This window comes from Aspergillus japonicus (assembly GCF_003184785.1).
Source record: "Aspergillus japonicus CBS 114.51 unplaced genomic scaffold BO86scaffold_7, whole genome shotgun sequence".
In the NCBI taxonomy this organism is placed as follows: Eukaryota; Fungi; Ascomycota; class Eurotiomycetes; order Eurotiales; family Aspergillaceae; genus Aspergillus; species Aspergillus japonicus.
In genome coordinates, this window is record NW_020291644.1 from 686,503 (window position 1) to 711,784 (window position 25,282).

At 56.0% G+C, this 25,282-nt stretch overlaps 10 protein-coding genes across 10 annotated transcripts; 4 read left to right on the forward strand and 6 right to left on the reverse strand.

Moving 5' to 3' along the window:
* The first annotated feature begins 27 nt into the window (after nucleotides 1-27).
* BO86DRAFT_355919 (mitochondrial 54S ribosomal protein uL1m) lies at nucleotides 28-1,333 on the forward strand. The gene is made up of 3 exons (XM_025669647.1): nucleotides 28-414; nucleotides 487-1,051; nucleotides 1,107-1,333. The coding sequence occupies exons 1-3, from the start codon at nucleotides 128-130 to the stop codon at nucleotides 1,197-1,199; spliced, it is 945 nt and encodes a 314-aa protein (XP_025530978.1). The 5' UTR covers nucleotides 28-127; the 3' UTR covers nucleotides 1,200-1,333.
* On the reverse strand, nucleotides 1,234-2,435 carry BO86DRAFT_407474 (COG2 family protein). The gene is made up of 2 exons (XM_025674270.1): nucleotides 2,320-2,435; nucleotides 1,234-2,247 (listed from the first exon to the last, which is right to left on the reverse strand). The coding sequence occupies exons 1-2, from the start codon at nucleotides 2,332-2,334 to the stop codon at nucleotides 1,363-1,365; spliced, it is 900 nt and encodes a 299-aa protein (XP_025530979.1). The 5' UTR covers nucleotides 2,335-2,435; the 3' UTR covers nucleotides 1,234-1,362.
* A 186-nt stretch (nucleotides 2,436-2,621) lies between these two features.
* On the forward strand, nucleotides 2,622-4,628 carry BO86DRAFT_386617 (uncharacterized protein). The gene has a single exon (XM_025671383.1). The coding sequence runs from the start codon at nucleotides 3,075-3,077 to the stop codon at nucleotides 4,422-4,424; it is 1,350 nt and encodes a 449-aa protein (XP_025530980.1). The 5' UTR covers nucleotides 2,622-3,074; the 3' UTR covers nucleotides 4,425-4,628.
* A 104-nt stretch (nucleotides 4,629-4,732) lies between these two features.
* On the reverse strand, nucleotides 4,733-7,946 carry BO86DRAFT_446079 (P-loop containing nucleoside triphosphate hydrolase protein; the record flags this gene model as incomplete). Its single annotated transcript, XM_025676492.1, has 4 exons — nucleotides 7,645-7,946; nucleotides 7,206-7,585; nucleotides 6,443-7,154; nucleotides 4,733-5,806 (listed from the first exon to the last, which is right to left on the reverse strand). Exons 1-4 carry the CDS (start codon nucleotides 7,714-7,716, stop codon nucleotides 4,733-4,735), a joined length of 2,238 nt encoding a protein of 745 aa, XP_025530981.1. The 5' UTR covers nucleotides 7,717-7,946.
* A 172-nt stretch (nucleotides 7,947-8,118) lies between these two features.
* Nucleotides 8,119-9,233, forward strand: BO86DRAFT_407478 (TOM13-domain-containing protein). The gene is made up of 2 exons (XM_025674271.1): nucleotides 8,119-8,780; nucleotides 8,880-9,233. The coding sequence occupies exons 1-2, from the start codon at nucleotides 8,505-8,507 to the stop codon at nucleotides 8,994-8,996; spliced, it is 393 nt and encodes a 130-aa protein (XP_025530982.1). The 5' UTR covers nucleotides 8,119-8,504; the 3' UTR covers nucleotides 8,997-9,233.
* Nucleotides 9,234-9,475: 242 nt separating this feature from the next.
* Nucleotides 9,476-11,399, forward strand: BO86DRAFT_446082 (membrane insertase OXA1). Its single transcript, XM_025676493.1, has 3 exons — nucleotides 9,476-9,601; nucleotides 9,669-10,418; nucleotides 10,512-11,399. Exons 1-3 carry the CDS (start codon nucleotides 9,512-9,514, stop codon nucleotides 11,163-11,165), a joined length of 1,494 nt encoding a protein of 497 aa, XP_025530983.1. The 5' UTR covers nucleotides 9,476-9,511; the 3' UTR covers nucleotides 11,166-11,399.
* A 79-nt stretch (nucleotides 11,400-11,478) lies between these two features.
* BO86DRAFT_407480 (adenylate kinase family protein) lies at nucleotides 11,479-12,842 on the reverse strand (the record flags this gene model as incomplete). Its single annotated transcript, XM_025674272.1, has 5 exons — nucleotides 11,479-11,718; nucleotides 11,771-11,830; nucleotides 11,898-12,116; nucleotides 12,244-12,527; nucleotides 12,590-12,842. The coding sequence occupies 5 exons, from the start codon at nucleotides 12,840-12,842 to the stop codon at nucleotides 11,659-11,661; spliced, it is 876 nt and encodes a 291-aa protein (XP_025530984.1). The 3' UTR covers nucleotides 11,479-11,658.
* Nucleotides 12,843-14,565: 1,723 nt separating this feature from the next.
* BO86DRAFT_332502 (uncharacterized protein) lies at nucleotides 14,566-19,315 on the reverse strand. The gene is made up of 6 exons (XM_025668783.1): nucleotides 18,495-19,315; nucleotides 17,707-18,241; nucleotides 16,583-16,968; nucleotides 16,305-16,434; nucleotides 15,590-16,217; nucleotides 14,566-15,525 (listed from the first exon to the last, which is right to left on the reverse strand). The coding sequence occupies exons 1-6, from the start codon at nucleotides 19,031-19,033 to the stop codon at nucleotides 14,849-14,851; spliced, it is 2,895 nt and encodes a 964-aa protein (XP_025530985.1). The 5' UTR covers nucleotides 19,034-19,315; the 3' UTR covers nucleotides 14,566-14,848.
* Nucleotides 19,316-19,517: 202 nt separating this feature from the next.
* On the reverse strand, nucleotides 19,518-21,860 carry BO86DRAFT_212887 (adenosylmethionine decarboxylase SPE2). The gene is made up of 3 exons (XM_025666856.1): nucleotides 21,245-21,860; nucleotides 20,405-21,177; nucleotides 19,518-20,380 (listed from the first exon to the last, which is right to left on the reverse strand). Exons 1-3 carry the CDS (start codon nucleotides 21,363-21,365, stop codon nucleotides 19,799-19,801), a joined length of 1,476 nt encoding a protein of 491 aa, XP_025530986.1. The 5' UTR covers nucleotides 21,366-21,860; the 3' UTR covers nucleotides 19,518-19,798.
* A 935-nt stretch (nucleotides 21,861-22,795) lies between these two features.
* On the reverse strand, nucleotides 22,796-24,734 carry BO86DRAFT_454072 (TATA-binding protein-associated factor TAF6; the record flags this gene model as incomplete). Its single annotated transcript, XM_025677034.1, has 3 exons — nucleotides 22,796-23,861; nucleotides 23,896-24,293; nucleotides 24,365-24,734. 3 exons carry the CDS (start codon nucleotides 24,732-24,734, stop codon nucleotides 23,292-23,294), a joined length of 1,338 nt encoding a protein of 445 aa, XP_025530987.1. The 3' UTR covers nucleotides 22,796-23,291.
* Nucleotides 24,735-25,282: the final 548 nt, after the last annotated feature.

A 25,282-nucleotide genomic window follows, 5' to 3' on the forward strand; every position in this document is an offset into this window, starting at 1 on the left:
TTTCTCCGCCTTTCCAGGCCGCCCGGACTCGGAACTTGCTCGATTTCCCGTCGGCGGCCAAAAAACATTGGCTTTGGCTTTCCCATCGTTCAGTCATTCAGAATCCGGGGTCAACACGCCTGCCGCCATGTCGTCGTCGTCGTTAAACTCACTGCTGCCCACTGCGGCACGGGGGTTGGTCTCTTCGTGTCGATCTGCCCTGCGACCTGGCCCCTTGGCCTCGGTCGTTTCCACCGTTTCCACTTTTCAGCAGACGCGATGGGCCTCCAAGGCGAGCTCCAAAAGAGCCCAGAGCCAGGGTTACAAAAACAAAAAGGACAAGCCCAAGGTCAAGGGCAGCAAAAAGGGTAACAAGGAATTCACGCAGCATAATCTGAAGGATATGGAGCAATTTGCGCTGTGCGATGCGATGCGGTATGTGTACCTGCCAATGGCACTGTCATTCGACCAGACACAATAGCTGATCACTCACCCTCGGGACTGCAGATATATCCGCGCCTTCGAAGTCGGCCGCCAGCCCACGGTCTCCAAGTATGAACTGCACATCCGCCTGAAGACCAAGCGAGACGGTCCCGTCATCCGCAACATGCTCCGATTGCCCCATTCGATTTCGACGGAATCGCGAATCGCCGTGATCTGTCCCCCCGGTTCCAAACAGGAGAAGGAAGCCCGCGATGCGGGTGCGGTTCTGGTCGGAGAGCAAGAGGTTTTCGATGCGGTGAAGGGCGGCAACATCCCCTTCGATCGCTGTATTGCCCATCCGGACAGTCTGGAGGCCTTGAGCAGAGCCGGCCTGGGCAGGTTCCTGGGTCCTCGCGGTCTGATGCCCAGCGCAAAGATGGGTACGGTGGTCGAAGATGTGGCCTCCCGCGTCGAGATGCTACGTGGCGGTACGACCTACAGAGAGCGTGCTGCCGTCATTCGTCTTCCCATCGGCCAGCTGGGTTTCTCCCCGGAGCAATTGCGCGACAACATGCGGATCGCCCTGGAGCAGATCAAGAAGGATGCCGTCGCCATGAACGATCGCATAGTCAAGGAGATCTACGAGGTGGTAAGTCGGCGACCATCTCCTTCACCCTCTGATTGTCGCTAACCCACTACTCCAGGTGTTGAGCTCCACGAATGGCCCCGGCTTCAGCTTGAACGGCGAGTTCAAGTCCGACAACACTCCCGACACCACCGGCATGCATGGCCCATAAATATAGTTTCTTGAATATTCCGAGTGTACAGAATATGTTTCATTAGGCAGGACACGGTGTATAATGGTATTGTTTGACATATATATTCAAAGGCATAAGACTTTCCCCAAAACGCCGACGCTATGCACGAGTGGCTTTCACTCTTGTTATGAGGAGAAAGGATCTAGGATTTCATGTTCTTCAGTGCAGACACCGCTGTGGCGTCCTCACCCATGATCTTGTAGAGGCGTAAGATCGCCATCGTTCTCTTGTCCCGCTTGTCACCCGCACGGCTGGCCTGGTCCAGGGCCGTTTTCAGATCCAGGAGCAGCGCCGATCGAATCTTCGAGACCCGGGTCCGCTGGCCTTGGATGAAGGGATGTTCCTCGCCAATGCGGGCCGCCAGCCGCGTCAGGTAGAGATATTTCTGGATATGGTGCTCGAGCGTTTTCAGCGACACGAGCGGGGTTGCCGAAGCCCCTTTGGCCAGTTCCTCCTCGTCCTCCTCGCTGTCCTCGCTGGCGCTGTCCAGCAGGTCCGAGTCCGACTCGCCCTCGGGAGCGGAGGGCTCGGCGCGCGGTGGGCGAGCGGCGTCTCCGATCATGAGTTTCCTCTCCAGCTCCTCGATGCGATCGACGTAGTCCAGCAACGCGCGTCCCACGTTGACCTCACCCTTTAGCCGCTTCTTCTCTTTCAGCAGCCCTTCGACCTCCGCCTGCCGGGCCTCCACCTTGTCGCGGATCGCCCGCACATCGCGCTGGAAGGCCAAGAGCCCGACGCGCACCTGCTCGACCTTCTCCTCGCCACCTTGCAGTGCGATCCCCAGCGACAGGAAATCCTGGTAGTTCTCGTTGACCAGGTCGAGCAGCTCCCGGCTGAGCAATTGGTCGAGGTCTCGTAGTTCTTGTCGCAAGTCTTCCAGACTCTGGTGGCGGTTGGTCAAGGAGGAGAGGTAGGCGGCGGGGTCGAAATCCGGCGCCAGAAAGGAGGCGCGGGACAGAGGTTCGGGGAATGGCAGGCCGGAGGTATCGTCGTCGAGATCGGAGGCCGACTCGTCGGAGTCGCCAAACTACCGCGGAGATTGGATTGTCAGCCGGGTGAGGGGAGGTGGGTGGAGATGGATGGATGGGTGGGTGCATACACGAAACTTGTTCATTCTGGGAGTGAGATAGGATATGGACCAGGCGGAAGGACGCGCACAGGTGGTAGACAAACAACAATGTTTTGGAGAAGTCGGGGAGGGAGTGAAAGAGTGGAGAGGAGATGGAGAAGTGGAGAGGTACGGGAAGTTACTTACGGAGACTGGTAATGGTAGTGGCAGTGGTAGTGGTAGAGGTGGTGGCACGTTGACCAGTTGGTCCCGCCGCCCACCGGAAGTACTCGAAGTATACGGAGTACCGAACAACCTTATACTTCAGTAATCTACATCTACATCTACAGACAGTATACACTACATACACCATCTTCATTTCTACGTTTGTCTTGCAGCTAGCCGGGTCGCATTGATCAGCGTGTCATCCGACGCTCGGGAGTCATGACGATCATGGTCTCAGACAGCCACACCACACACACCCTTACCCGGTTACGCGGAGCTCATGCGTGGATGTGTTCCCAGTGCCAGTGATTGATGCGCTGGAACGACCTACGTGTCTCGTGCCGTTGGTCTGTCCTCCCCGCTGCTGCTGCTGTTGCCGCTGCCACCGTCTCAGCTGTGCGTTGACCGTAAGGTGGGGTTGATCATCACCTCGGGGAGGGTGGTGGTGATGGTGTTGTCGTCCTCGCTTTTCGTTGTCGTCCGTATCCTCCCCCCCCCCCCCTCCCCTTCGGTCTACGTTCTAGTCTAGTCTTGCATCCACACTGGCTGGGATTTTTGTTTTTCATCGGCTGGCCGGAACAATGGATCTTCAATCAGACAGGTTGTTCACCCACACGGATGCTTCTGTTGCCCCGTCATCCTCGTCGTCTTCCTACCCGCGCCGCCGATGGTCGCAGCTCAGCCCTCTGCATAATCACCCCCATACCCACACCCACACCCACACCCATACCTCCTCGTCTGTGGTGGTCGAGACTGTCCGACCCTCTCCATCCACGCATCATTCCTATCGCAACGATGACCTGTCTCTGACTGCTGAGTCCTCTCGAGCACATCGCGCCACTGCCCTCCGTCAGTTGAATGGTTATGCCAGGCCCTTATCAGCCAAGGGCGGGCCCGCAACGACTCGGCCATCCTCCACCACCACCACCACCACCTTGGGGTCTCAGCCCGTGCTGGTGAGAGCATATTCCGGAGGAAGCCCTAATGAGACTTCCACTGCAGCCACGATGCCTTTGCGGCGCTCATTCCTCCTCTTCTCTTCGCGCTCGACCAGCCGCCCTCGTGCGCCGGCACTCCCCTCCGAAGAGGATTTCAGTATCGATGGCATCTTGCGCGCCATCGAGCCCGATATCCGGGGCACGCTCGACGCCATCGGCGAGATCTGCGGTCGAAGTAAGTTGAGCCTGGCCAACGAGTACGGGAGCCATATCGCTCCCCTGGGCGAGATCCGCGCTCCGCCCGGCGGTCTGTTGACCGTGGATGAGGCGAGCTCCGACCACGAGCGACAGGCCGACAACGACGTGGTCATCTTTGACGACGATAACAGCGTGGCCGAGGGGCGGGATTTCCACTCCGCGCCGCCCTTTCGGTCCTGGGGCCACGTCCGGCAGGCGGCGACGGGGTCTCACTCGAGAATGTCCTTACCTGCCGACAGCGCAGCGCTGCAGGCTCAGCCCACGACCCCACGATCCCCGGCAGCCTTACAGTCCGCGCCTGGCGAGACGGGGTTTGACTTGCTGCTGACCACCAGGGAGATCGCATCCAAGTCGAGCGCGAGTGGCCGAGGTCTCCTGGGGAAGCGGGTGAAGCACGACGCCCGACGCCCGACCTACGAGATGATCACGCCGGCACTGGTGTCGGAGACATTGCTGGAGGCGCAGGCCGAGAGCCGCTTTCCACGCTCAAGCGCATCTGCTCCCGAGGCACCTCGTCGCAGTCGGCCGCTCATTACGAGCAATCCAGGAATCGCGCAAGCTGGCGAAGATCATCTTTCGGGGACACCCCGGCCGTCCTCGATGGTCGATATGCGGAGTCTCTTCGGCTGGCTCCGGTATTTCATGAGCGATGCCGAGTATGGACGTAGTCCGGTGACGGCTGAGATGAGGCTGCGAGCGATGTTGGAGCGACCAGCCCATGGCCATGATGACTGAATGATGTTTTGTGCTGATTAATGATTGACGATGTACGACTGTATGGTATTCCACGAATTCCAATCTTCCGTCCAATTAGCAAATTCATAGTTTTGGGTAATAAGCTCGGCTATACAGACATATGTTCAAATCGCAGCCCAAATCTCCCAGACAGTCTTCTCAGAAACCATGGTATCGTTATCAACAGACGTAGACGCAAGGGAATGATATATGAACATGAAGAAGATCGATACATCCAACCTTTCTACTCATCTCAGAACTCTATAAAATTTCCACCCCCCCTCCCCCTCCCCCAGAAACAAAAGATATCACCCCTCAATCTCCGCAACCAACGTCTTCGCAAACCCCTCAAACCGAGCATAAGACCACCCCTCCCGATACTTCTCCACCAACGGCCGATCATCCACCTTTCCTTCTTCCTCCCCCTCCTCCCCGTCCTCCTCCTCATCATCCTCATCCTCACTCCCCTCCCCATCCCCCCCAATCCCTTTCCCCTCCACCAACGCCCCAAACCCAACATCCACCGGCACACTCCCCAAAAACCTGACCCCCATCTCCCGTGCCATAACCGCCCCGCCCCCGCTCGAGAACAAATTCGTCACCTCCCCACAGCACGGACACGTATACCCGGACATATTCTCAATGACGCCGAGCGTGGGGATGTTCGTCTTGACGCAGAAGTTGACCTCCTTGCGCACGTCGGAGGTGGCGATTGCCTGCGGGGTGGTGACGAGGACGGCGCCGGCGAGGCGGGGCATGTTCTGCGTTGCTGTTGGCGTGGTCTGTGTTTCGGGCGTGGCGGTGGCCGCGGAGGTGCTGCACAGCGTGAGCAGCTGCTCGGCCAGCGCGATGTGCTCGTCGCTCGTGCCGGGCGGGGTGTCCACGAGCAGATAGTCGGTCTCCCCCCAGAGCACGTCCGAGAGGAATTGCCGGATCATGGCGGTTTTCTTGGGGCCGCGCCAGATTACGGCGTCGGAGCGGGAGCGTAGGAGGAAGCCGAGGGACATGCAGTGTAAGGGGCCGCGGGGGGTGGGCTTTGGGGTTGAGGGAGTGGGGATGGGTTCTTGGTGCTGTTGCTGTTGCTGTTGGGCGGGTGGGAGGTTGGTGCTGGTGCTTGTTGTTGTTGCTGCTGCTGCTGTTGCTGCTATTGTAGGGCTGTTGGGGCAAGGTGATGATGCATCTACACCGGGATGCACAGGCACAGGTAGCCAGCCACCGGGCGCTTGGGTGATCTTCGCATCTTCCAGGCCGACTAGCCGCGGGATCGAGGGCCCCGTGAGGTCGATGTCGAGGATGCCCACGGATTTGCCTTGCAGGGAGAGCGCCAGGGCCAGTTGCAGGGTCACGGAGGATTTGCCGACGCCGCCTTTGCCGGAGAGGACCTGTTTTTCGATACGGTGTGTGAGTCGCAGACAAAAGGGAAAAGCTGGGCTTGTTGGGAGTAGGGTTTCTGGGGCCAAGGTGTAGGTTCGTAGGGGAGTGTGCTGGAGTGTGCTGGAGTGTGCTGGAGTGTGCTTGGTATGCCCTCCACTGCGCGTTATCGATAAGAGGAGGAGGAGGAGGGGCAAATGTTCTGGCAGAGCTTAGGGATTGGGGGTTCTCGTACCAGCACCACGTTCTTGACGCCGTCCAGAGGCATCTTCTTGGTTTTCTGCTGAATAGACGGGGAATCAATGGAGGAGCAGACAATCTGTTGATTAGCGGGTGGGGGAATCAATGGAGGTGATGGTGATAGCCGATTTCGGGCGCGTTTTTTTTCTGCGTCATTCCGCGGAGGTTTGCTTATCAATCGGGCTTGGCGAGAGGAACGCCGATGAGATTACAGCAACAGGCTACGCTGAAACTTTTACTAATGACTGACATCCCAGAATACTAGCTGAATCATTGAATCATTCTCATTGTTCATGAATCATCTCATCTCATTTCTTAGTTTTAGATCGCCAGGACTATCTATGCATCGGCTCATTGCTGAACTTCTAGACCACAGCCTCATAGCAGGCTCATTGCCACTTCTGCACCACAACACCGCCCCTCTTGAAGTCGGCCATCTCCCCCAGGACAGCACTCTTGTCCGTAAGGTCCTTGCTGGGAAAGGTGGTCATCAGTACCCACGGGCGGGACTGGCTAGCGGGGCTGGACGCAGACACGAATTCGTAGACATCCCCAATCGTGTGCGTAGTGTTGAAGCGAGACGTGAGTCGTGTGCCATCACCAAGGCGAATTTGCAGAGTGATTGTGGGCTGAGATTCATCGACCGTAGGCTTAGGTGGCTCTGAGGCTTGACTTTCCGGGGCTGGAGCCGGAGCTGGAGCTGTAGCCGCGGCAGAGGTCGACACGCCAGGCGTCGGGCTTCCCAGTCGCTGCCCTTGGCCAGAGAAGGGCTTGTACTTGGGCTTAGGCTTGACGTATTTCTCCTCGTGCTGGTTGATTTCCACGTCCACCTCCTGGCCAGACTGTACGTTCATGATCGAGAGGGGAGCACGACCCTGTCGGATCCCCTCCAGGATCTCGGCATTCCGGGGGTCATCGGAGCGGTACAGCTCGCCATCGTCGACGGAGAATCCGTCGGCCCAGAAATGAAGCGTTCTCTGAACCCGTTGCGGCACTTGCGTAGCCGGCGCGCTCGGGGCTTCGATTACCCGGCTCGGAGCGTCATCGCCACCAAGGGTACGTGCTGTGCCCGTGAAGTGCGACTGTCTGCTTGGTTCATCCGAGGAGGGCAGCTGAGTTCTACTACAGTGTTAGCCTCCTTCTGAGCATGCTACCAGTGGCGGGTTTCACCTCTTGGCCTTCTCGATAATCTTCTTCTTGATGTCGTCGGGGTTCTGCACGGCGAGGCCAGACTTCTCCCCTCCCGCGAAGAAGTCCTGATTCACGGAGTCCTCCTCTTCCGAGGACTCACCCGCCCCGGAGGCAAAATCGCCCAACGTCGCGAATCTCTTCTTCGGTCCGGTCCTGCGCGAGGAGGACGGCTGCGGGGTAGTGGATGGAGACTGGGATGAACTCCCACCGAGTGTGCGACCGGCGGCCGGTCCCGTTTCGGCTCCTATGCCCTGCCCGGAGCCTGTGTTTGCGCCCTGCATAGCTTCGTCTTGCTCGGCAAAGAATTCGGTCACTGCGGCTTCGAGGTCCCATTCGCTGGCTGCCAGGTATTCTTGAGCCTGTACGAAGTAGACGTTAGTGAGAAGATCATATCCCGGAAGTTCAGGGACAGACATACTACTGAGGCATCAGTGCCAGACATGGCACAGAACTGGGATACCAGCTCATCGTGAGCTGCTTGATGTTCCATGTTGATGATATAACCGGGACTGCAAAAGTCGCTGACGCCGGAGAAAATTGGTTCACAAGAATCACACGGTCACTTTAAGCAGAGTACCGTCCAGAATTATTCAGGAGTATGCAGAAGAGATCGTACTTGGCGAGAGGCGCCTGGTGTGAACGAAGAAGGAGATCTGGTGGATACAACTAGAAGCAGCTGTACTATACCTTCGTGAAGCTGGAAACAACAATGTGGACAAGCTGACAAGCTGAGGTACGTCACTGCTGCCTGATTGGTCATCCGGAAGAGGGGATCTTCCGTCTAAGGTTCATCTATTCTAAATCGACGCCTCAGGCAGAAACAGTCAGCAGAGTACTGTACGGAGCACTCCACACAAACTCGGTCCTGTTGAAGTAGTACTGCACGTCATAAGCTTGACCGGTCAACAGCTTACCGGCCTTCATTTTCAAAGCATAATATAAGCCCTTTGCAGTTTCACACGCGTCGGTGCTGGACATTGCGTAACTAACCTAGGTATCGAGCGAGCAGCCCTGCGGCTTACATAACCACCGCGCAGGTCAGGTGTATTGGAGCATTCATTCCATCCACTACTCGTTGACCAACCTCAACAAGATACCTTACAAACAGCTATCCCCCCCGTCCACTTCGGCCGTTGATTTGTCGGCCTTCATCTCCACCGAGAACCACTGATTCAACTGTCTGCGAGCAAATCCTTGTCCTTGGACAAACCTCCGCCCTGCCATCGTCCCTTTTCCTCAGATACGCCCGTTGGATATACCTTCCTCCCTCCCCGCATCATGGCCGCCGACCTCTCCAACTCCGGGGAGCTCTACGAATCTGGACTGACCGTCCATTCGGACTCCGAGGTTTACTCCGCCAACCACGATGACTCTTCGCATTCTTCCTCCACTTCGAGCTCCCCTTTGATCCTCTACAAGCCCCCGACGTTCTGGAGCATTCTGCGCGGCGCCGCGATCAACCTGGTGCTTCCTTTCGTGAACGGCTTAATGTTGGGATTTGGCGAGTTGTTTGCACATGAGGCTGCCTACAGGCTAGGCTGGTCCGGCACAAAGGTATGAAAGCATGGATCCCTGTCGTGGCGGGGGCAGGGGCGGACTTGCTCCGCGCCACAAGGCTGGCCGGAAGATGTGCTAACCCTACGATCATTGCAGGTATTCCCCATGCATCGACGATCTCGGCCAGCTGGACCTGGCATTGAAGTGCGCGAGCTCCCGCAGCGACGGAGCACTAGAGCCGCTGGTCTGCAAGACACCACGTCCTTGGAGTAGACGATGATTGGGGTGGGCAGCAGCATTATAGATCCTTAAAATCAGTGAAGCGGTCATCAGGGTAGGCTAGGGGACGGTCTTCCGAGCGCACTTCATCTGTCAAAACAAGCCGCGCAGGATGCGCGCGTTTGTGGAGAAGTTCTAGTGTACATAGATCTAAGCATCAGTTGATAGGCTTGACCTTAACGGCGTCCGGCGAAGCTCATACATTTGACAAGTTTGTAGCATATTATTCACAAGGAGAATGAACTAAACAATACGATATCTGTAGACTCAACTCCTAACCCCTAAGCACCAGGTATAGCTACATAATACAAAATAGTGAGTCAACGTTGCTCCGATCCAGATCGGAAGTCCGCCAACGATGCTGGGTCGCTCAACCCTCTGGTCTCCTCCGGCCGCCCGGCAGAAAAACACGGCTTGGCAACAAAAAAGCGCTCCGTCGCCGGAGCCCCGATTTTCCCATTCAGGTGTTTCCTCTCCAGTCCCCAACCCGGCATTTCAATTCAACCACCATGTTGGGAGGAACTGGTCTTGCTGGCCGCGGCGCGATGCCCGCCATCGCCCGCCAGCGATTGCTTGCTTTCTCGCGCTCTAGTCGATCGGTGAGTTGATTTACGCCTTTGTTTTGGTTTCCCCGAGTCACCCAGTTTAACTAACTCGGTTCTACAGATGTCCTCATTCCGCCCGCAAGCCTCCAGAAGCGCTCTTCGCTATGGAGCGTCCAGCCGGCCCATGGCTAAGACTTCCTCGCTGCGGTCTGCATCCGCCATCCCTGCTATCTCCGCTGCTCGTTTCAACTCGACCGCGGCCGCCCCCGCGGACGCTCCTACCGTCGCTCCTACTCCCGAGGTTGTTGAGACCGTGCCAGACTTGGTGGAGATTGACATCACGACGATTCCGGAGAAGATTGGCTACCTGAAAGAATTGGGGTTGGACTACGGCTGGGGTTTCTCCTCCACGATCGAATGGATCATCGAGCATGTGCACATCTACTCTGGACTCCCGTGGTGGGCGAGTATTGTCGGCACCGGTTTGCTGGTCCGTCTGGCCATGGTGAAGCCCACGCTCGAGGCTGCCAATGCCACGACCAAGCTCAACAACATCAAGCACCTCACGACCCCGATTCGGGCGAAGCAGATGGCCGCCTCGCGTGAAAGCAACATGCTCGAGATGAACAAGGCCCGGGCCGACATGCAGGAGCTGCACGCGAAGCACGACATTCAGCCTTGGAAGTCCATGATCCCCCTCATTCAGATTCCTCTCGGGTTTGGATGCTACCGGGTCATCAAAGGCATGACCGCCTTGCCGGTGCCAGCTTTGACCTCGGAGCATGTTGGTTGGCTCCAGGACCTGACCATTGCCGACCCCCTCTACATCCTGCCCGCCGTCAGCTCCTTCTTCCTGTACTTCTCCTTCAAGGTACGTGCTGCCACCTTTCTATCATTCTTCCTTGTCTCCCATTCGGCTCTCCTGGACCGAGGCACGCCTGCTAACCGCGGTCTCCCGCAATAGAAAGGAGGAGAGTCGGGAAACAACGCCATGCAGAACACCGAGATCGGAAAGGCGGTGCTCTACGGCCTTCCTGCCATTTCCTTCATGTTCATGGCCTTTTTCCCGGCGGCTCTGCAGCTGTACTTTACGAGCACCGGTCTCGTTGGTATGACCCAGGCGTACCTGCTTTCCAAGCCTGCTTTCCGCCAATGGGCCGGGATCGCCCAGGTGGAGAAGGTTGAATTGGCTCCCGGCCAAGAGCAGAAGAACCCCATTCGCATGCTCCGTGAGATGTTGGACGCCGAACAGGCTAAACAGCGGGAAGCCGCCGCTGCTGCCGCCGCCGCCGCCGCCGCTCGTGCTCCCGCGCAGGAGGTGAGCTATATCGACCGTGCGATTCAGAACTTCAAGCAGTCCAAGGACAAGATCAAGCAGGAGGCAAGCAGCAAGATCGACGAGATGCGTGGCACGGGACCCAAGCTGAACGAGGACGGCTCGGTGGCGGAGCCCCCGCGGTTGAGCGAGAAGGATCGCAAGACGGCGGAGGACTACGAGAAGCGGAGAAAGGAAGAGGAGGAGTGGAAGCGCGAAGAGCGCAACCGCGCCCGCCGCGAGGCGCACATGAGGCTGTTGGAGCAGCAGCGCGAGCAGGCCCGTTCAAGGACGAAGCGATGAATTCCACCGACTAGACACTTGCACCGGAAACGATGCGGACTGGACATGATCAGCTAGCTGGAGTGGACTTTGGGGAGTTGTATTTCTCTGTATATTATGGGTGCCTTGTTTCAATTTTGATTCTCATTTCCGATTCCATTCTCATCATTGCGTGTTCTCTGCCTGTGCTTTCAACCTCTTTTCTAAAGAATGCATTGGGATTCGGGGTCTGCAATGATCTTGTCCATATTTTCCTCCCATGGTTGCAGCTCAGTCTGGGCTTTGTCAGCACTAGCGATTTAGTTGAAGTCAGTACCTTGCTCAATCTCCTTCTTTTCTCTTGCACCATCCCCCCCTCCATCGCAGATACAAACAGATACAGCCATACTGCAGTCCAATCCAGCCAGAAGTATCCAAACGAACCAGATCAACAGGCAATGAAGAAGATTGTCAGCCATCGCACTCTACACATCGCTCTCTCGCCTGCTCAGCCCTAAACCCTTCCCCCTGGACATCAATTCTCGGCCTCAATCCTGGCATCGAGGTATCTCCCTGCCTGATGGATAAGAACCTGCTACCCAAGGGATCAGCACCCCACATCTCCGGGTCCGGGACGAGAAGCTTACCTGGACGCAGCGCCGGAGGCTGGGATACCAATACATGGAAGGCATCTCCCCGGTGTCGAACTAAGAGGACGCATCAACATCAACCATCAGTCGTCCCACCGCAACCCGACGGGCTGCACCTCCTTACCATCCGTGTGGACTCGGTGAGACCCTCATGCGTCTCAGCGAGGTAGAGCCGATCGGCATCCAGGAAGGGCTGCGAATTCCGCAAGAACTTCTGGCGGGCGCGGTCGTACTGCGCCCGGGAGATGCGGGGCCCAGTCAGCATCGAGCGCCGACACGACCAGCGGGAGAAGCGGATCTTCGCGTCCGCGTGGAGCAGCAGCGTGTGCTGGAAGTTGAAGCTCTATACCCCACAACCAACAAACCCGGGGGGGGGGTTAGCACCGTTCCGTTTCAACGCCTAACCCCAACCCATCACATCAAGTCTTGGGTGGTGGTGGTGCCGGTCAGCACATTGCGAAACTACCTACGCGATCTAAGAAGTCATGCGCCGCAGGCATCATGATGAGCCCGTCGATGACGAACTCGTACACGTCCGCGGCCATCTGGCCCGCGATCTCCTGCTTGATGAGGTGGAAGAGCACGGCGTTCGGGACGATCTTGTGTTCGCCGTCGCCGTCGGGGACCGGCTTCGAGAGACGGAACCCCAGCCGGCGCTCCTCCTGCTCGATGAGGGAGTCCATCTCCAGGTAGCCGAGCGCTTCGTCCTGCGCCAGGTCCTCGGCGACAGTGGTCTTGCCGGCGCCGGGAGCCCCTGGCAGATGCAGCATGTCAGCATCCCCATTCGAGCCCCGGGTCAACAGTCTCCGGACTTACCGGTGACAACGAACACGACGGCGCGGGACAGGTCGGGCGTGGGTTTTTCCGGGGTTTCTTGACATCTCATGGCCAGAATCCCGACGCTGGGGAGGGATCGATCTTGGATGGGGAGGGTCCTGTCGTGGCGGCTGTCGGGGTGAAGCAGGATTCCGGCACCCGCGCGATGGCTGTGGTTTTGGCGTGTTAATGCCACGCTTCGAGTGCGTGCCGGGGGCTTCAGGCGGATGGGCAGCTGGATCTGCTGGTTCATTTTGGGGAGGGGGGGGCTCATGTTCTGGCTGGTGGTATCAGTTGGTGCATGTATCTCGTTGATGGAAAGCAGGTCTTGCACGTAGAACAAGTATCCTCTGTCTGGTTTGGATCAGAGAAGCAGTCGACATATCAAGTGAGACGGCGAGAAAGGAAGCACGGTGCTGATCCCATTCAATATGGGCCTGTGAAGCCCCGTCGGATGCAGTTTAGTGTCGCTTAGTCGGCGACGATGCGATGCGATGTGATGCAGCACTGGCAACGAGCGTTGCCTTGGAGCGGACCCCATGATGTCGTCGTTGTTGTGAGCTGGTGCCATTGTGTTGCTCTCTTTTTGTGTCATCATCTCCTGTAGCTCTCTCTTTCTCTCGTGCATCTCCATTCACCGCTGTCCTTTGGGGGTGAACAAAAAGGTTCTACACTTCATCAAGTCCGATACTCCAGATCTATCCAGCCAAAACTCTCAAGTTGGTACTCCTTGTCCACCAAGAAACCGCTCTTGAGACCTGGTCCGGGTATACGAGTGCAGAAAGACATGCTGTCTGGCTGTTACTTGACTTACATCCCCTTCTACATACCACTGCTCAACCCACCAAGCGAACCCTTCAGATACAGCAGCTTCAACTCGAGCCACGAGCTGACTCTAGCGGGCCCAGCTCCTGCAAGTTACACCCATCCTCGGGTCAACCGCGATATCAAGCCCATCTCCCATCCCTCGGAAGAGGGGACAGAAGGGAAAGGGTTCGATTTAAATGCCCTGAGTACGTCCGTCCTCTCCAATGGTTAACTGCTTTGCCTCCTCTATCTCCTGTCTCCGGGTTCCTGCCCCCCCCCAACTTCTTGTCGCCGGTCTCCGGTCCCCTGCCTTCTCTCTGGGTATACAATCCAGCAACACCGTCAACCTCACAGCCAACACTTCCTCCCCCACAGATTCAACCCTCTCTATAGAGGAGAAGACTCCCTCCTCACGCCCTTCGCCAGAGGAAGACCAAGGCTGGAAAGAAGCACTCCCAAACTTTCCAGCCTTGGTCCAGCCGCACCACGGAAGGTCGGCCGTCAGAATCAGCCTCGAAATGATACTTCTGCCCTACCCACCGGCTCAGCCTCGCTCTGTATATATACCAAGTACATATACAGACAAGGTTCGTGATGTCGCGCCCACTTCATCACATCACAGTGATCTCCAACTAAGTCCCTGTCAGACCGACCTGCGGCTCCGATACCGCAATACCGTTCCCCCCTTGCCCTGGGGAGAAGGATAGCCCGGGGATTATTGGGGGACGGGGGACGGGGGAGGGGGGGCGGGGTAGAATGATCATGGAAAGGGGAGGAGATTTGCTTCTTTTGGGATGTGGATCATTGCTTCGCTACTCATGTATATGATGGACTTATATATACACATATCCGCATAGATGTGTGTGTGTGTGTGTGTGTGTGTGTGTGTGTGTTTGTAGGTATACATCAATTCATCCTGGATATAGTCCAAGCTTTGTGAGCTGGTCCGTGAGGGGATCACAAAACCAGAACAGGGTATCGCGTGGTCCTTTGGGGATTATAGCCAAGGAGGAAGATGAAGCAACCCTGAGAGGGAATCTCGTTGGTGATGTGTGGTTTGTGTGTCAAGTTCAATCCTGCATCAGAGTTCACCACATTTGTATATACTCCAGTCCCCCGCACAATCAGTGAGCTATAGTAGACTCATTTAAAATTCTTGAGAAGCAGGTAATCGAGATGGAGTGCATTTGCTACACCAAAATTTATGAGTACATGTGTGCCTGAGGATGCGAAGTATATGTCAGGTATCCCATCATCTCCAAATCCCACCACCATCCATCCCAAACCCAAGAATAAAAAGAAGCGAAAATACATATTTATATATATCAAAAGATGGCTATGGACAAAACACCCCCAGGACCTGGACCAGCCAGAAAGTAAGTCCTCTCTTCACATGCTGCTCTTCGAAACAAGGAAACTCCCCGGAACCCGCCTCAACGTGGTCGGTCTCATCTACGTTGTAGGCATCGGCCGCAACTGCATCGGCAGTTCAGAGGCCTTCTCTTCTTGTTCGTCAAAGACCTTCTTCTCGATCCACGCCGTGAGGCGGGCGCAGAGAGGGTCCACGTAGGCCGTCCACAGGGAGGCGCAGATGTACACCAGCCCGATCCAGAGCGGGATACAGAGGGCGACGACCCAGGGAGGGCGGATGGGCAACCACGGCGGGAGAACAGTCTGGCCGTTCTCGTCGACAGTCTCCTCCCATGGTTGGCCGGTGATGCCGTAGAGCATCCAGCACAGCACAGTGCGCAGGAGAGTGCCGTGGACGAGGTAGACGGCGAAACTCTGCTTGCCGAGCCAGAGGAGGAGGCGGTTCGCCAGGAAGGACTGCGTCCCCGGGGAGATGAAGATGGCGAAGATGATCATGTCCACGCCGATGGCACTGTACCGCTTGCCAATGTTGACCTCGGGAGGGAAGATGTAGTGGGACAGCTTGAACATGTAGTCGGACCAGGTAGCCCATTCGGGGTGCTCGCCGGGATAGGAGCAAATCAAGAGACCGGCGATAGTGATCAGGATGGCGAGGATACGGCGCGGCCAGCGGTGGGCTTCGACGAGGGAGCGGAAGGTGGTGTCGTAGGACATATCACTGAGAAGCATGCCATAGACAGCTTGAAGCTGGAAGGTTTCTACCGAGGGGGTGGCGAGTTAGTGAGGAGGGGCAGAAACCTAATAACCGGGCGCATAGCTTACCTGTGTCCTTGGCGGCGTCCTGGTGGAAGTACAGCATCATGCCGATGTAGATGGCAACGCGGAACCGGAACTGGACGTACATGGTGGCGCAGAGCAGGACGTAGACAAGCATGGATGCCTTCAACAACGGCAGTAACGCCCATTGGTGGTCATCATAGGCCATGTACCCGGTGGTCCAGGTGCTGAGGAAGTTCCCTCCGAGGCGAATGACCTCCTTGAAGAAGGAATCTTCCAAATCCGGGGCGGCATATCGGCACCACCAGCAGTCGGAGCGGTTGGCGACAATAAAGGCACCGAACTGGGCCATGACCCAGGAAATAAACAGGGCGATGGTGGCTGGGAAGATTAAGCGCGGAGGGCGGCGGAAGGCGCTCTTGGCAATGGTCGAAAACGCACTGAGGTGATTGCCGGCCCGCGACAACTTCAAGGGCTTCAAGGCACACACATAGCCGGTGAGGAACGCGAAGATGGTGACTCCGAGTCGTCCCTGCCACGGGATGCGGAGGATGGGCCACTGGAGGACCCGGGGAGGCACTCCCTCCTTGTCTCTTGGCGCGAAGAGATCATAGTCCCAGGCGCGGGCCAGGTGAGTGAGCACAACGAGGAAAGAAGCAATCCCGCGCAGACCCTAGCCAGTTCCGGTCAGTCTGTCAGTATGGTTCTGTTGCCCACGAGGGGTGACACCGGAGGCCGACGAGCACGAGGAAGGACATACATCGATCCACTTGACACTTTTGCGAGGGTCTCCGGGGGGAGCGTTGGGGTTCCATAGAGTATCGCGTAGGCGAGTGTAGATGCCGGACTTCTGTAATGACTGCATGCTGGAAATGAAGGAGGATGTAGATCTAATGTATATTCACAGAGCAAAGAAAGACAGGCTGGAGGTGGCACGCAAGCGAGCCATTCATAGATACAACCACAGCCGAGGTAAGAAGAATGCAGCGGTAGGGAGAGAGGAAAGAGTCAGTGAGTAGAAGAGCTGGAAGGAATGACAAGAGAAGGAGAAGGAGAAGGAGAAGGAGGAGAAGGAGAGGAAGAGGAAGAGAAGGAAGGAGGAAGGGAAGGAAGGGGAAAGAAGGAAGGAAGGAAGGAGGGAAGGAAGGGACAAAAACAGCAGGAGCGGCGGCGGTAGCGGCAGCGGCAGCGGCAGCGGCAGCAGGCGTAGTGAGAGTGAGGAAGTACAGGAAGTAGTGTAAGGGTAAGTGTAAAGACTGTAAGTGAGTATTAGTGAGTACTGAGTACTGTGTACTGTGTACTGTGTAGGCACTGCGTACTCGGACTGGAGGTGCCCGCGGGCACATCCATCCTCTACCCGATTTATCAGTGAGTGAGTGGAATAGTGGAATTGGAGTCACCCCGAAAAGGGAGCTTGCCAAGCCCTCCAGCCGAAACCCGTAAGGCTCAGGGCCTTTAGGGACTTTCCAGGGGACCTCCAGGGGTGGACAACAAGAGATTGGCCAGTCTTGGCTGGCTAAATTGCGCCATGCCGAGCCCTATGATGCCATTAATGAACTTGCGTGGCCCTCTTATTCGCCTTTTGGCATGCACAATGCAAAAAGGAAAAAAATAAATCAGAAAAACCAACTAATAATAGACCGATAAGTCACAAGTCTCCTCTTCCCCCCCCCTCTTTTGCCGTTGCGTTGCGTTGCGTTTCGTTGCGTTGATCAATTGACTATCAAGCCTCCATTGAAACCCATCTCACTATAATGGAGACAAGTGCGTATTATTAGTCTAAAACATCGCCATCGTCGACCTGTCACCATCCTTCGCTTCTTCGGCAGGTGGTAGATGGCCGCGAAGCCTGGAGAAGAAAGAAGAAAAAAAAAAAAAAAAATAAACGGGGAGAGTACTCCGTACCGTACACACTCACTCACTCACTTGACACTGACAGACCCAGGGTTTACCCACGGTAGGGATGATGGATGGGTCTCTTTTTGTCTTGGCACTTTGACCCTCGCCCTCTCTCATTCCCTCTTTCACTCAAATTCATGCTCCCCCACCCGAAACCAAAACCCATTCCTCTTCATGATTCAGTCCCTAAAACTCTTGGACTCTTGGCCGGCTCATCAGCGAAAGATGCGCCGTCCTCCGACGCTACCTGCAGCCCAAGTCACCGACCCCCGAACCCCCAGATTGCCCATACTCAATCCGGAGAACCCAACGCCACCTCCTTCCCCATCTCGCTTATACCGCCGAAGCGCTTCCCTCAAATGGGCCGGGAGGAGCTGGCCCCGGTGCGGATTGGGAGGCAATCTGGCCGTCATTTCGTTTTTGGCCGAAGTCGTCGTCAGCAGTGGTCCGCCTCTATCTATCATGCCCTGTGGCTTGACCACTCCGGGATAATGGTTCGTCGGGGTGGGAGTCGTCGCGGTCGTCGCGGTCGTCGCGGTCGAACTAGACGCCGCCACAGCAGCTAAGGCCGCCTGGTCATGAGCTTCGGCCCATTCCGCCTGCACCGTTCGAGCCTTTTCGATAATCTCGCCCGCAAACACCTTGGTAAATCCGTTAATCGTCGTCACCACACTAGCCGGCACCGATTGCGAGAGCGCATGATTGACAATTCTCCGGAGCGTCTCCTTTCGTAGCTTCGCTCGCTTGAACAGATCGTATCGCTCCGACTGCAACGGATTAAACGCGTCCACGAGTAATCTGTTCGATCCAGCCGCGCACCACACACTGGTTAGCCGGGGATTCTTTCTTTTTTTCTGTAGTGCCATCCTCTCGTGCTTTTGTCTTGTCCTCTCTCACCTCCATCACCACAAACCACAAACCACACCCCCCCCCCAACACAAAACACCCAAGAACCGGATAGAGGATCCCAACAAAAAACCCGCCACCCCCAAAAAACCGCACAATAGATCCAAAACACCAGCGGAACGGGAAAGAAAGGGAGTAAACATACGCAAGATTCTTCTTCTCAGCCTCAGTATCCGTCGTCGTCCCCTCCTCCCTACCCAACAATTCCCCCTCATCATCGAAATCATCATCCTCATCGGCATCATCCCCTCCTGCCCCAGCACCACCAGCACCACCAGCACCACCACCCCTCACCGACGCGCCCTCCGCATCCACCGACCCCATCCGATGATCCATCATCATCATGCCCGCCCGTAGACTCCCCTCCTCGGCGCGCAGCTCGCGCTCCTTCTCGGCCTTGCTCTTGCGCCCGCGCTTCTTGCCCTTGGCCGTGAGGAACACCCCGTCCGCGCTGGTGCCGCCCAGGCTGCCCGTGAAGCTGCCCGTGACGCTGCCGGCGTCGCTGTAGGCCCGCGCCGATGACGCCGCCGCCGCCGCCGCGTCCGGGTCCATCGTGCTCGGGAAAGAGGTCTGCCGGAGCGGGTGCATGCGCGCCCGCTTGGGGTTGAAGCCCGGCGCCGGCTGCGAGGCCGACGAGGAGATCGAGGGCCGTTTCAGTGGGTTCGTGGGCGGTGGGGAGGACATCGTTTGGTTTTTTCTGTAAGGTAGGTAGGGGTGTGGTTTAGTTTTGGTTGGTGCTGCTGCAGCTGTGTTAAGCGGGTTAAAAAAAAAAAAAAAGAGGTTTCGTTATGTTCAAAGTCTCAAGATGGCGACGGTCGCAGAGTTTGGTCCAGTCGCTGGAATTAAAGCCGCAGAATCGGATGGGTGTGTTTCATGGATGGATTTCATTAAACATTCATGTGATGATGAAAAACTTCGTGCACGGATCGAGGGAGTGGGCGAGTGAATGACATGCAGGTTGAGTGAAGGTCGAAGGGTTAAGTTGCGACAGAAAGAAGTGACGGAAAGCCGACAACCTGCCCTTATCGGAGGGTCCCGCCCCCATTCGGCAACTCTGCCGACCCACGATGCGTACGCAATCCTCTTTTTAGGGCCACTGCTTATTTCTACCTCACCTTTTCCTTACTTCCGACGTCGCAGACTACGGTCGGTACATCATCTACTCATGAATCAAAGTATAGGTAATCATCATGTTCAAATTGGCGAGGGGAAACTCAAGGCCTAACGCACAGGCGGCACACCACCGCGCTCAATAGATATAGAGAACTCGATGAATTTGATGCTGGGAACGCAACGAAACTCAAATCGCTAGAAGCACAGGCAAGCACAGATTAGCGACACAAAATCAACTCATGGTAGGTCGGAATGCACATCAAAGCAAGAACACAATCTCCCGGTTCCACCACCAATTTCATCCCTCATGACCTACACGGACACCTGGGTTCGCTCTCAGACGCGCTCTTCTCCGAGCCTGGGGGCCCCCCCTTTCCAGTCAAGACGTTCGTAGTAGCGGAACACCAGGTCGTATCCGTCCAGGTCATGCACAATCCGGTCCACCCGCCGGTATCCCTCCACATGCTCCATCTTGGAGGTTCGGCGCAGCAGCTGTCGCTCAAAGTACTTGGCCTCCTTGATGCTGTCCCACTCGCCCTCAACCACGGGCAACTCGGGCTTGGCCTCGAACAGGGTCACAGTGAACCGGCCCGGCTTGAAGATGTTCACCACCTGTTGGATGATCCCAGCAGTGGTCTGGCCATTCTGCGAGTGAGGCACGTTGGTCTCGAACGACGCATACGAGCACTGCGGCTCAGGCGTAACGTGCACCGTGAAGTAGTGAGTGCCAGTGGTCTGGTCGGGCGATGGGATTACACCGTTGGCCGAGAATCCGCACGGAGTGAACAAGTAGGCGTCAATGCGGGACTCCGGGAATTTGGACATCGGGTAAACATCAGACAGGCCGCACGACTCCGACACCACAGTACCCAAGGCGTGACCCTCGGTGGTCAGCTCCGCAGGCAGGATGCGGCTCCCGTCGGAGGAGGACACATCGTCCATGTCGGAGTTGTTGCTGAAGACATCCACTGGGTCATCATTGTCGGTTTCAAAGTTGCGGTACCGCTTCTCTGCCACTGCAGTAGCATGGTCCAGGTAGAACTGCTTCGCGTTCTCCTCCTCCAGGTCGGTCATCAGCACCTCAAGAGTCTCATCCATAGCATCAGCTCCCGGGATGACAGCATGGCTGGGCACACTGAGAATCTTGGTCTCAGTCATCTCCTCGTCATCCGCCTTGGGACTCGCAGGAGGGGTGAGCATGGTGTTAGGCTCAGTCAGGTACAAATACCAGTGCTCGCCGTTCATCTTGCCGATCATGTAGGCACTACCGTTCAGGAACAGTCGATCCATGGTCCGAACCTCGTCTCTCCAGCTACGATGAGGACCGCGCTGGCGATCCGGGAACAGGAAGTTCTTGCGACTGTAGAAAACGCGGTAAGGCGCCGCAGCAACGGAAATGCCACGCGAGGGCGCCGCAGCGCGCGGGAAGCCGCCAAACAGAGTGGCGATCTCGAGAATGCGGGGCAAGCCAGACAGCAAGGTGGTGGTGCCACAAGTCTTGAGAATCAACTTGTGAGGCCAGACAAACATGCTGGACTCGGACAAGAGGTAGGCGTCCACATCCTCGGACGACACAATGGAGAGCACTTGACAGTTGACGAGATCCAGCATATCCTTCCAGATTTCCTCTGGCACGGCCTTCAGGCCGGCGGGACCAGCAGATCCCAGCTCTTGGGCGGAAGGCGCAAACCAGACCTCAAGGAGCTTCTCGGGTCCTATGAACACATCAGCACCCCACTCCGCGCGTGAAACCAGGAGTAACACCGGAAGAAGCCGGCTTACCTTCGAAAGCATTGGTGGAGTCAAGATCCTGGGTCGCTTCATGGTTGATCGTCAGCGACGGCGTCCCCATGAAAGAGGACGGCGACTGGGTGTAGTTCTTGGGGATCCCGATGTAAACCATCTTGGCGGAATCTGAATGCGACAGGGATAGAAGAGACGGCGGCGGAGCAAGTGATGGAGCAAGCGTGTGACTGGAAGTGTGGACCGTAGACAGAAGAGCCTAGGAAGCACTATCTGCTGCCCAGACGAACAGGGGGGCTATGTCCGTCTGAGAGAGTAGGCCCTGAATCGCAAGGGCGGAATTGGCGCTCAGCCGGAGAGGGGAAGGTTCCAAAAGAGCCTCGAGGGCTACTAGGGAGGGCGGAAGGAGAGGGAAAGGAGGAAAAAGCCTCTGGCGAAGGGAATGGTGACTATCAGGTGTCGACTCCCGTTCTGGAAGATTCCGATACCGTTCAAAGTATCGGGTCTAGCAGACGAGAGTATCTGCTTTTAGGATTTCGAGAGGGGGGGGGGAAGAAAACAGGTTGCGCAGGTGAAACAAGGTCGAGTGTTAATCGTGCTATCGAGGTCTGAAGAATCACAAGTCAGTCATGAGCAATCGGTTACACGGCGGTCTCTTCTGACGCAGAGGAAAGAACCGTGGAGGAAGGAGAGAAATGGACCACCTACTTTGCGGGCTTGGACAGATATCGCAGTAGATCCTTCGGGTTCATGGAAGGCGAAACAAGAATTGAGCTTAAAACAGCACGGTGTCGCGAGAAGCCAGAATATCGGACATCTGCGAGACGACTTTTTGTTGCAATGCGATAGAACAAGCGGGGGTAATGGAAAAAAGAAGATTGAGCAACCGGAATTGACTTTCAATGAGCAGTCAACGGTTGACAAGATATGTGATTTCACAAACAAAACAGGCCTCAACAAGGTGAGGAATGGGGAAGGAGGGGGGAGAAGAATTTAAACAGAGGGAAAAAGACGGCGGACGTGAGGGGGGGGCAAGAGAAGTTGATGCTTTTGAGTGATTATTATTCTGTGGGCCCGAAAAAAAGTTTCGTGGGGCGCGGAAGACCAATCTGGGTCGGGCTTTTGGCTACAGCGCAGAACCTGGCAAAAAAAGGACCGGTCAGAGAAAAGAAACAAGTCTAACCGGGAAATGCAGGATAGAGGGAGAGAAAGAGGGGCAGGGGGTACATACGTAATTGGAGGGAGATGCAGGAACGGGCTTGAGAAGTCTAGATAAGGTGTATTGTTGTAGGCTGGCAGACTCCTCAACTGCTGATTTGACCTGGTAGAAGGAGAAGAATGAGCAGGTGAGTTGAGTGAGTGAGTGAGTGGTTTTTTGACGCCTGACCGTCAATCTAAGAAAAGTTCCAGGCGGGAGAGAACAGGGCCAGAGCACTGGAAGAGGTACTGTTTCCAGTAGGCGGTCAGTCCCCGCTCATTTCCCCCTCCTTATCTCAGCTGATCGTCCCTTTCTCAAGCAGTGACGTCGTGAAATTCAATCAATTCAATCGACTCATTCGGAAATGGCAGAAAGTCACATGGCAGGAATGACACCGTGGTACTCATACTTAGTTGTAAGGTTAGGAATTTGGTCTAGACTATTCTTAGATTCTTCCTTAGTATTATTCTGAGTTGTCACCCCCTCTTCCCATCTTACTTACTTCCTTTCACCTGCCGCCTGGCACTTCATCCCTTTCTACACTCTCCTCACTTCTTCCCCATCTTCTTTCCACCTCTCAACTGAAAGTTATGCATGCGTTATTTCTTGTTTCTTATCATTATCGACACCGCTAGAATGCCAGTACTAACTATGTATGTATGACTCCGTCCAGTCTGTCACAAAAAAGAAAAAGAGGGGGGGAGAAAGGAAAACAAGAAAGAACAAGAACACCTATTTCCTTTTCCAAAACGCCATATCTTGCTGCAACAGAAGCAAAAACGAGAAGAAATACCGAACCATCCCATACGGAGCGACAAAAGAGGGGTTACTGTAGCCTAGAGCCCTAGTACCACCTTAGGTACTGTAGGGTTCAGCCAACCAACCCCTTCAAGCGTCGAGAATGGCCCGGGCGGTTTCCACCTCCCCCACGTCCTTGATCTTCGCCGCCAGAAAGTCACCCACTTTCCCACTCAGTCGCTCCCGCAGGTCTTCCGTGACTTCGCCCCCGTGTCCATTGGTGAGGGCCGTGCGTCCTTCCCGCAACGTTGCCAGAACCCCCATCAAAACCATAAGAACTCTCTCGGCCTCCGGTCGCCGTGGGCTGTCCTCCGCCATCCCGTCCTTCAACAGGTTCCCGTAGGTCGGCAGGTTAGGCAGAATCAGAACCCGCACCGCCTCTGCACCGCCAACCGCATGAAGGCCAATGATGGCGCCGTAATGCGCCCCAAATGGTTTGGATGGATCCAAAAACGTCTTAAGACATGAACGAGCCAGTCGTGGCTTGAGCGTATGAGAGGAATGCGAGTACTTCTTGGCAATGAGACCCAGGAGCGACGCGGAAAGATCACGGAGGGCAAACTGCTCGGTCAGTTCAGCGCTGCCGCCCAGTTGTCGGGCGATCAGGCAGGTGAGAATGGGCGGGACAAGCGATGGGATCTGCCGATAGCTCATTAGCAACTGTGCAAAAGTCACTCCGTAGTGGTATACTCACATAAGGGTCAACGTATAGTGATTTGTTCTGCACGAGGGCCTCCGCCATGTGCATGACCTGCGTAAGGACAAAGATATCCTTCAGACCATGGGTCACCTTCTCGGAAATAAACTGAACAAAGTATGGGACCAGCTGGTGCAGTCCCGGGTCCTCTCGTAGGCTGGAATAGCCTGATGTGCGATATTCTTCGCTGGAGTCGTCCAGGAAGGCATTGCAGACTTTTTCGAAGTAGAGCTGGAGTTCCTTGGACAAGACATGCTTGACCAGCGGCTTGACGGCCACGTTGCCCCCTCCACTCATAGCCGCGAGCGTCGAGCTAGCATTCGGACCTTTGGACATCAATTCGAGGTTTCTCGAGTCGGCCGCGGTAGGGTTCTGAGGGATGGACGGTTGTACTCCTTCAACGGCGAGCCAGTGCGCTATGCTGCGTCAGCAACGGAAGACCAAGCGACAGACCGGGGATCCTTACCTGTGAACGAGATCTCTCGGGGCACTCTGGGTAACGGCGCGTTGATCAACTTTTCGAAGTCCACCTCCTCGTCCTCCACGTAGAACAGCGGTTGTCCAGGTCCCAACGACGCCTCCCCGAACCGTAAGGGTCGCGTGGATTCATATCCGTAGAGTGGCTCGACATCGAGCACGCGCAAGGCTTGCGCGATATCTTGTGTTGAGAGCAACGTCCGTCGACTGTGGCGCATGAATTTGAGGGCTTCTTCCAGGACCTGCGCGATGCGGTATTCGACGTCACGGGCAAGGTTCTCGGTCACATCGTTGTTGAGGTTGACGATCCCCACCGACTCGGCAACATCGCGGATGTTATCGGGGTTCCAGACCGACATGGCGATGGCGAAGGCGATGGCGATGGTTGGACTGAGCTGAAGCGGAGCGGAGGACGATGCGGTAGAGGTCGTAGCGAAGGCGAAGGGCGTATCGGAGGCTGATGACGGAGAGGTATTATTACAAGATGAGAAGCACAAGAAAGAGAACTCAATCCTCGATTGAAGGAATCATGAAAGTGAAAGACGGAGTCAACACTCGTGTTGATCGAGCGCCCAGAGAATAATTTGGACTGGAGCTGATGGAGGAGGAGGACCGGAGATGCGATGCGGAAAGCAGCCGAGCTGTTACTGAGAGCGGAGGAAGAGGAAGAGGAAAGCGGCAGGAAATTATTGTCCCGCCCTCCCCCCGAGGATGCCTCCCGCAGTGTTTCTATGCTATTATCCTCATTCAGGACATGATGGACCACAATAGATCGATAGATCAAGTGATAGACCCCACTGCTACATCTTGTATTGTTTACAAGGCAGACCACAGCCATTCTGCATCATGAATGGACATACTTCAAATCCTCCTATCTATATATCTATTTATGCCTGACGCTTCAGGC

Coding starts and splice junctions, on each gene's coding strand:
- BO86DRAFT_446082 (XM_025676493.1), top strand. CDS start 9,512: ATGTTGGGAGGAACTGGTCTTGCTGGCCGCGGCGCGATGCCCGCCATC. Junction 9,602..9,668: donor TCTCGCGCTCTAGTCGATCG/GTGAGTTGATTT, acceptor TCGGTTCTACAG/ATGTCCTCATTCCGCCCGCA. Junction 10,419..10,511: donor TCCTGTACTTCTCCTTCAAG/GTACGTGCTGCC, acceptor CTCCCGCAATAG/AAAGGAGGAGAGTCGGGAAA.
- BO86DRAFT_386617 (XM_025671383.1), top strand. CDS start 3,075: ATGGATCTTCAATCAGACAGGTTGTTCACCCACACGGATGCTTCTGTT.
- BO86DRAFT_407478 (XM_025674271.1), top strand. CDS start 8,505: ATGGCCGCCGACCTCTCCAACTCCGGGGAGCTCTACGAATCTGGACTG. Junction 8,781..8,879: donor TAGGCTGGTCCGGCACAAAG/GTATGAAAGCAT, acceptor CGATCATTGCAG/GTATTCCCCATGCATCGACG.
- BO86DRAFT_332502 (XM_025668783.1), bottom strand. CDS start 19,033: ATGTCCTCCCCACCGCCCACGAACCCACTGAAACGGCCCTCGATCTCC. Junction 16,969..17,706: donor ATCTGGGGGTTCGGGGGTCG/GTGACTTGGGCT, acceptor TTTCGGCTGGAG/GGCTTGGCAAGCTCCCTTTT. Junction 16,435..16,582: donor CTTCTCCTTCTCCTTCTCTT/GTCATTCCTTCC, acceptor AATATACATTAG/ATCTACATCCTCCTTCATTT.
- BO86DRAFT_212887 (XM_025666856.1), bottom strand. CDS start 21,365: ATGGTTTACATCGGGATCCCCAAGAACTACACCCAGTCGCCGTCCTCT. Junction 21,178..21,244: donor CTCCACCAATGCTTTCGAAG/GTAAGCCGGCTT, acceptor ATGTGTTCATAG/GACCCGAGAAGCTCCTTGAG. Junction 20,381..20,404: donor TCTTCAGCAACAACTCCGAC/ATGGACGATGTG, acceptor TCCTCCTCCGAC/GGGAGCCGCATCCTGCCTGC.
- BO86DRAFT_355919 (XM_025669647.1), top strand. CDS start 128: ATGTCGTCGTCGTCGTTAAACTCACTGCTGCCCACTGCGGCACGGGGG. Junction 415..486: donor GCGCTGTGCGATGCGATGCG/GTATGTGTACCT, acceptor TCGGGACTGCAG/ATATATCCGCGCCTTCGAAG. Junction 1,052..1,106: donor TCAAGGAGATCTACGAGGTG/GTAAGTCGGCGA, acceptor CCACTACTCCAG/GTGTTGAGCTCCACGAATGG.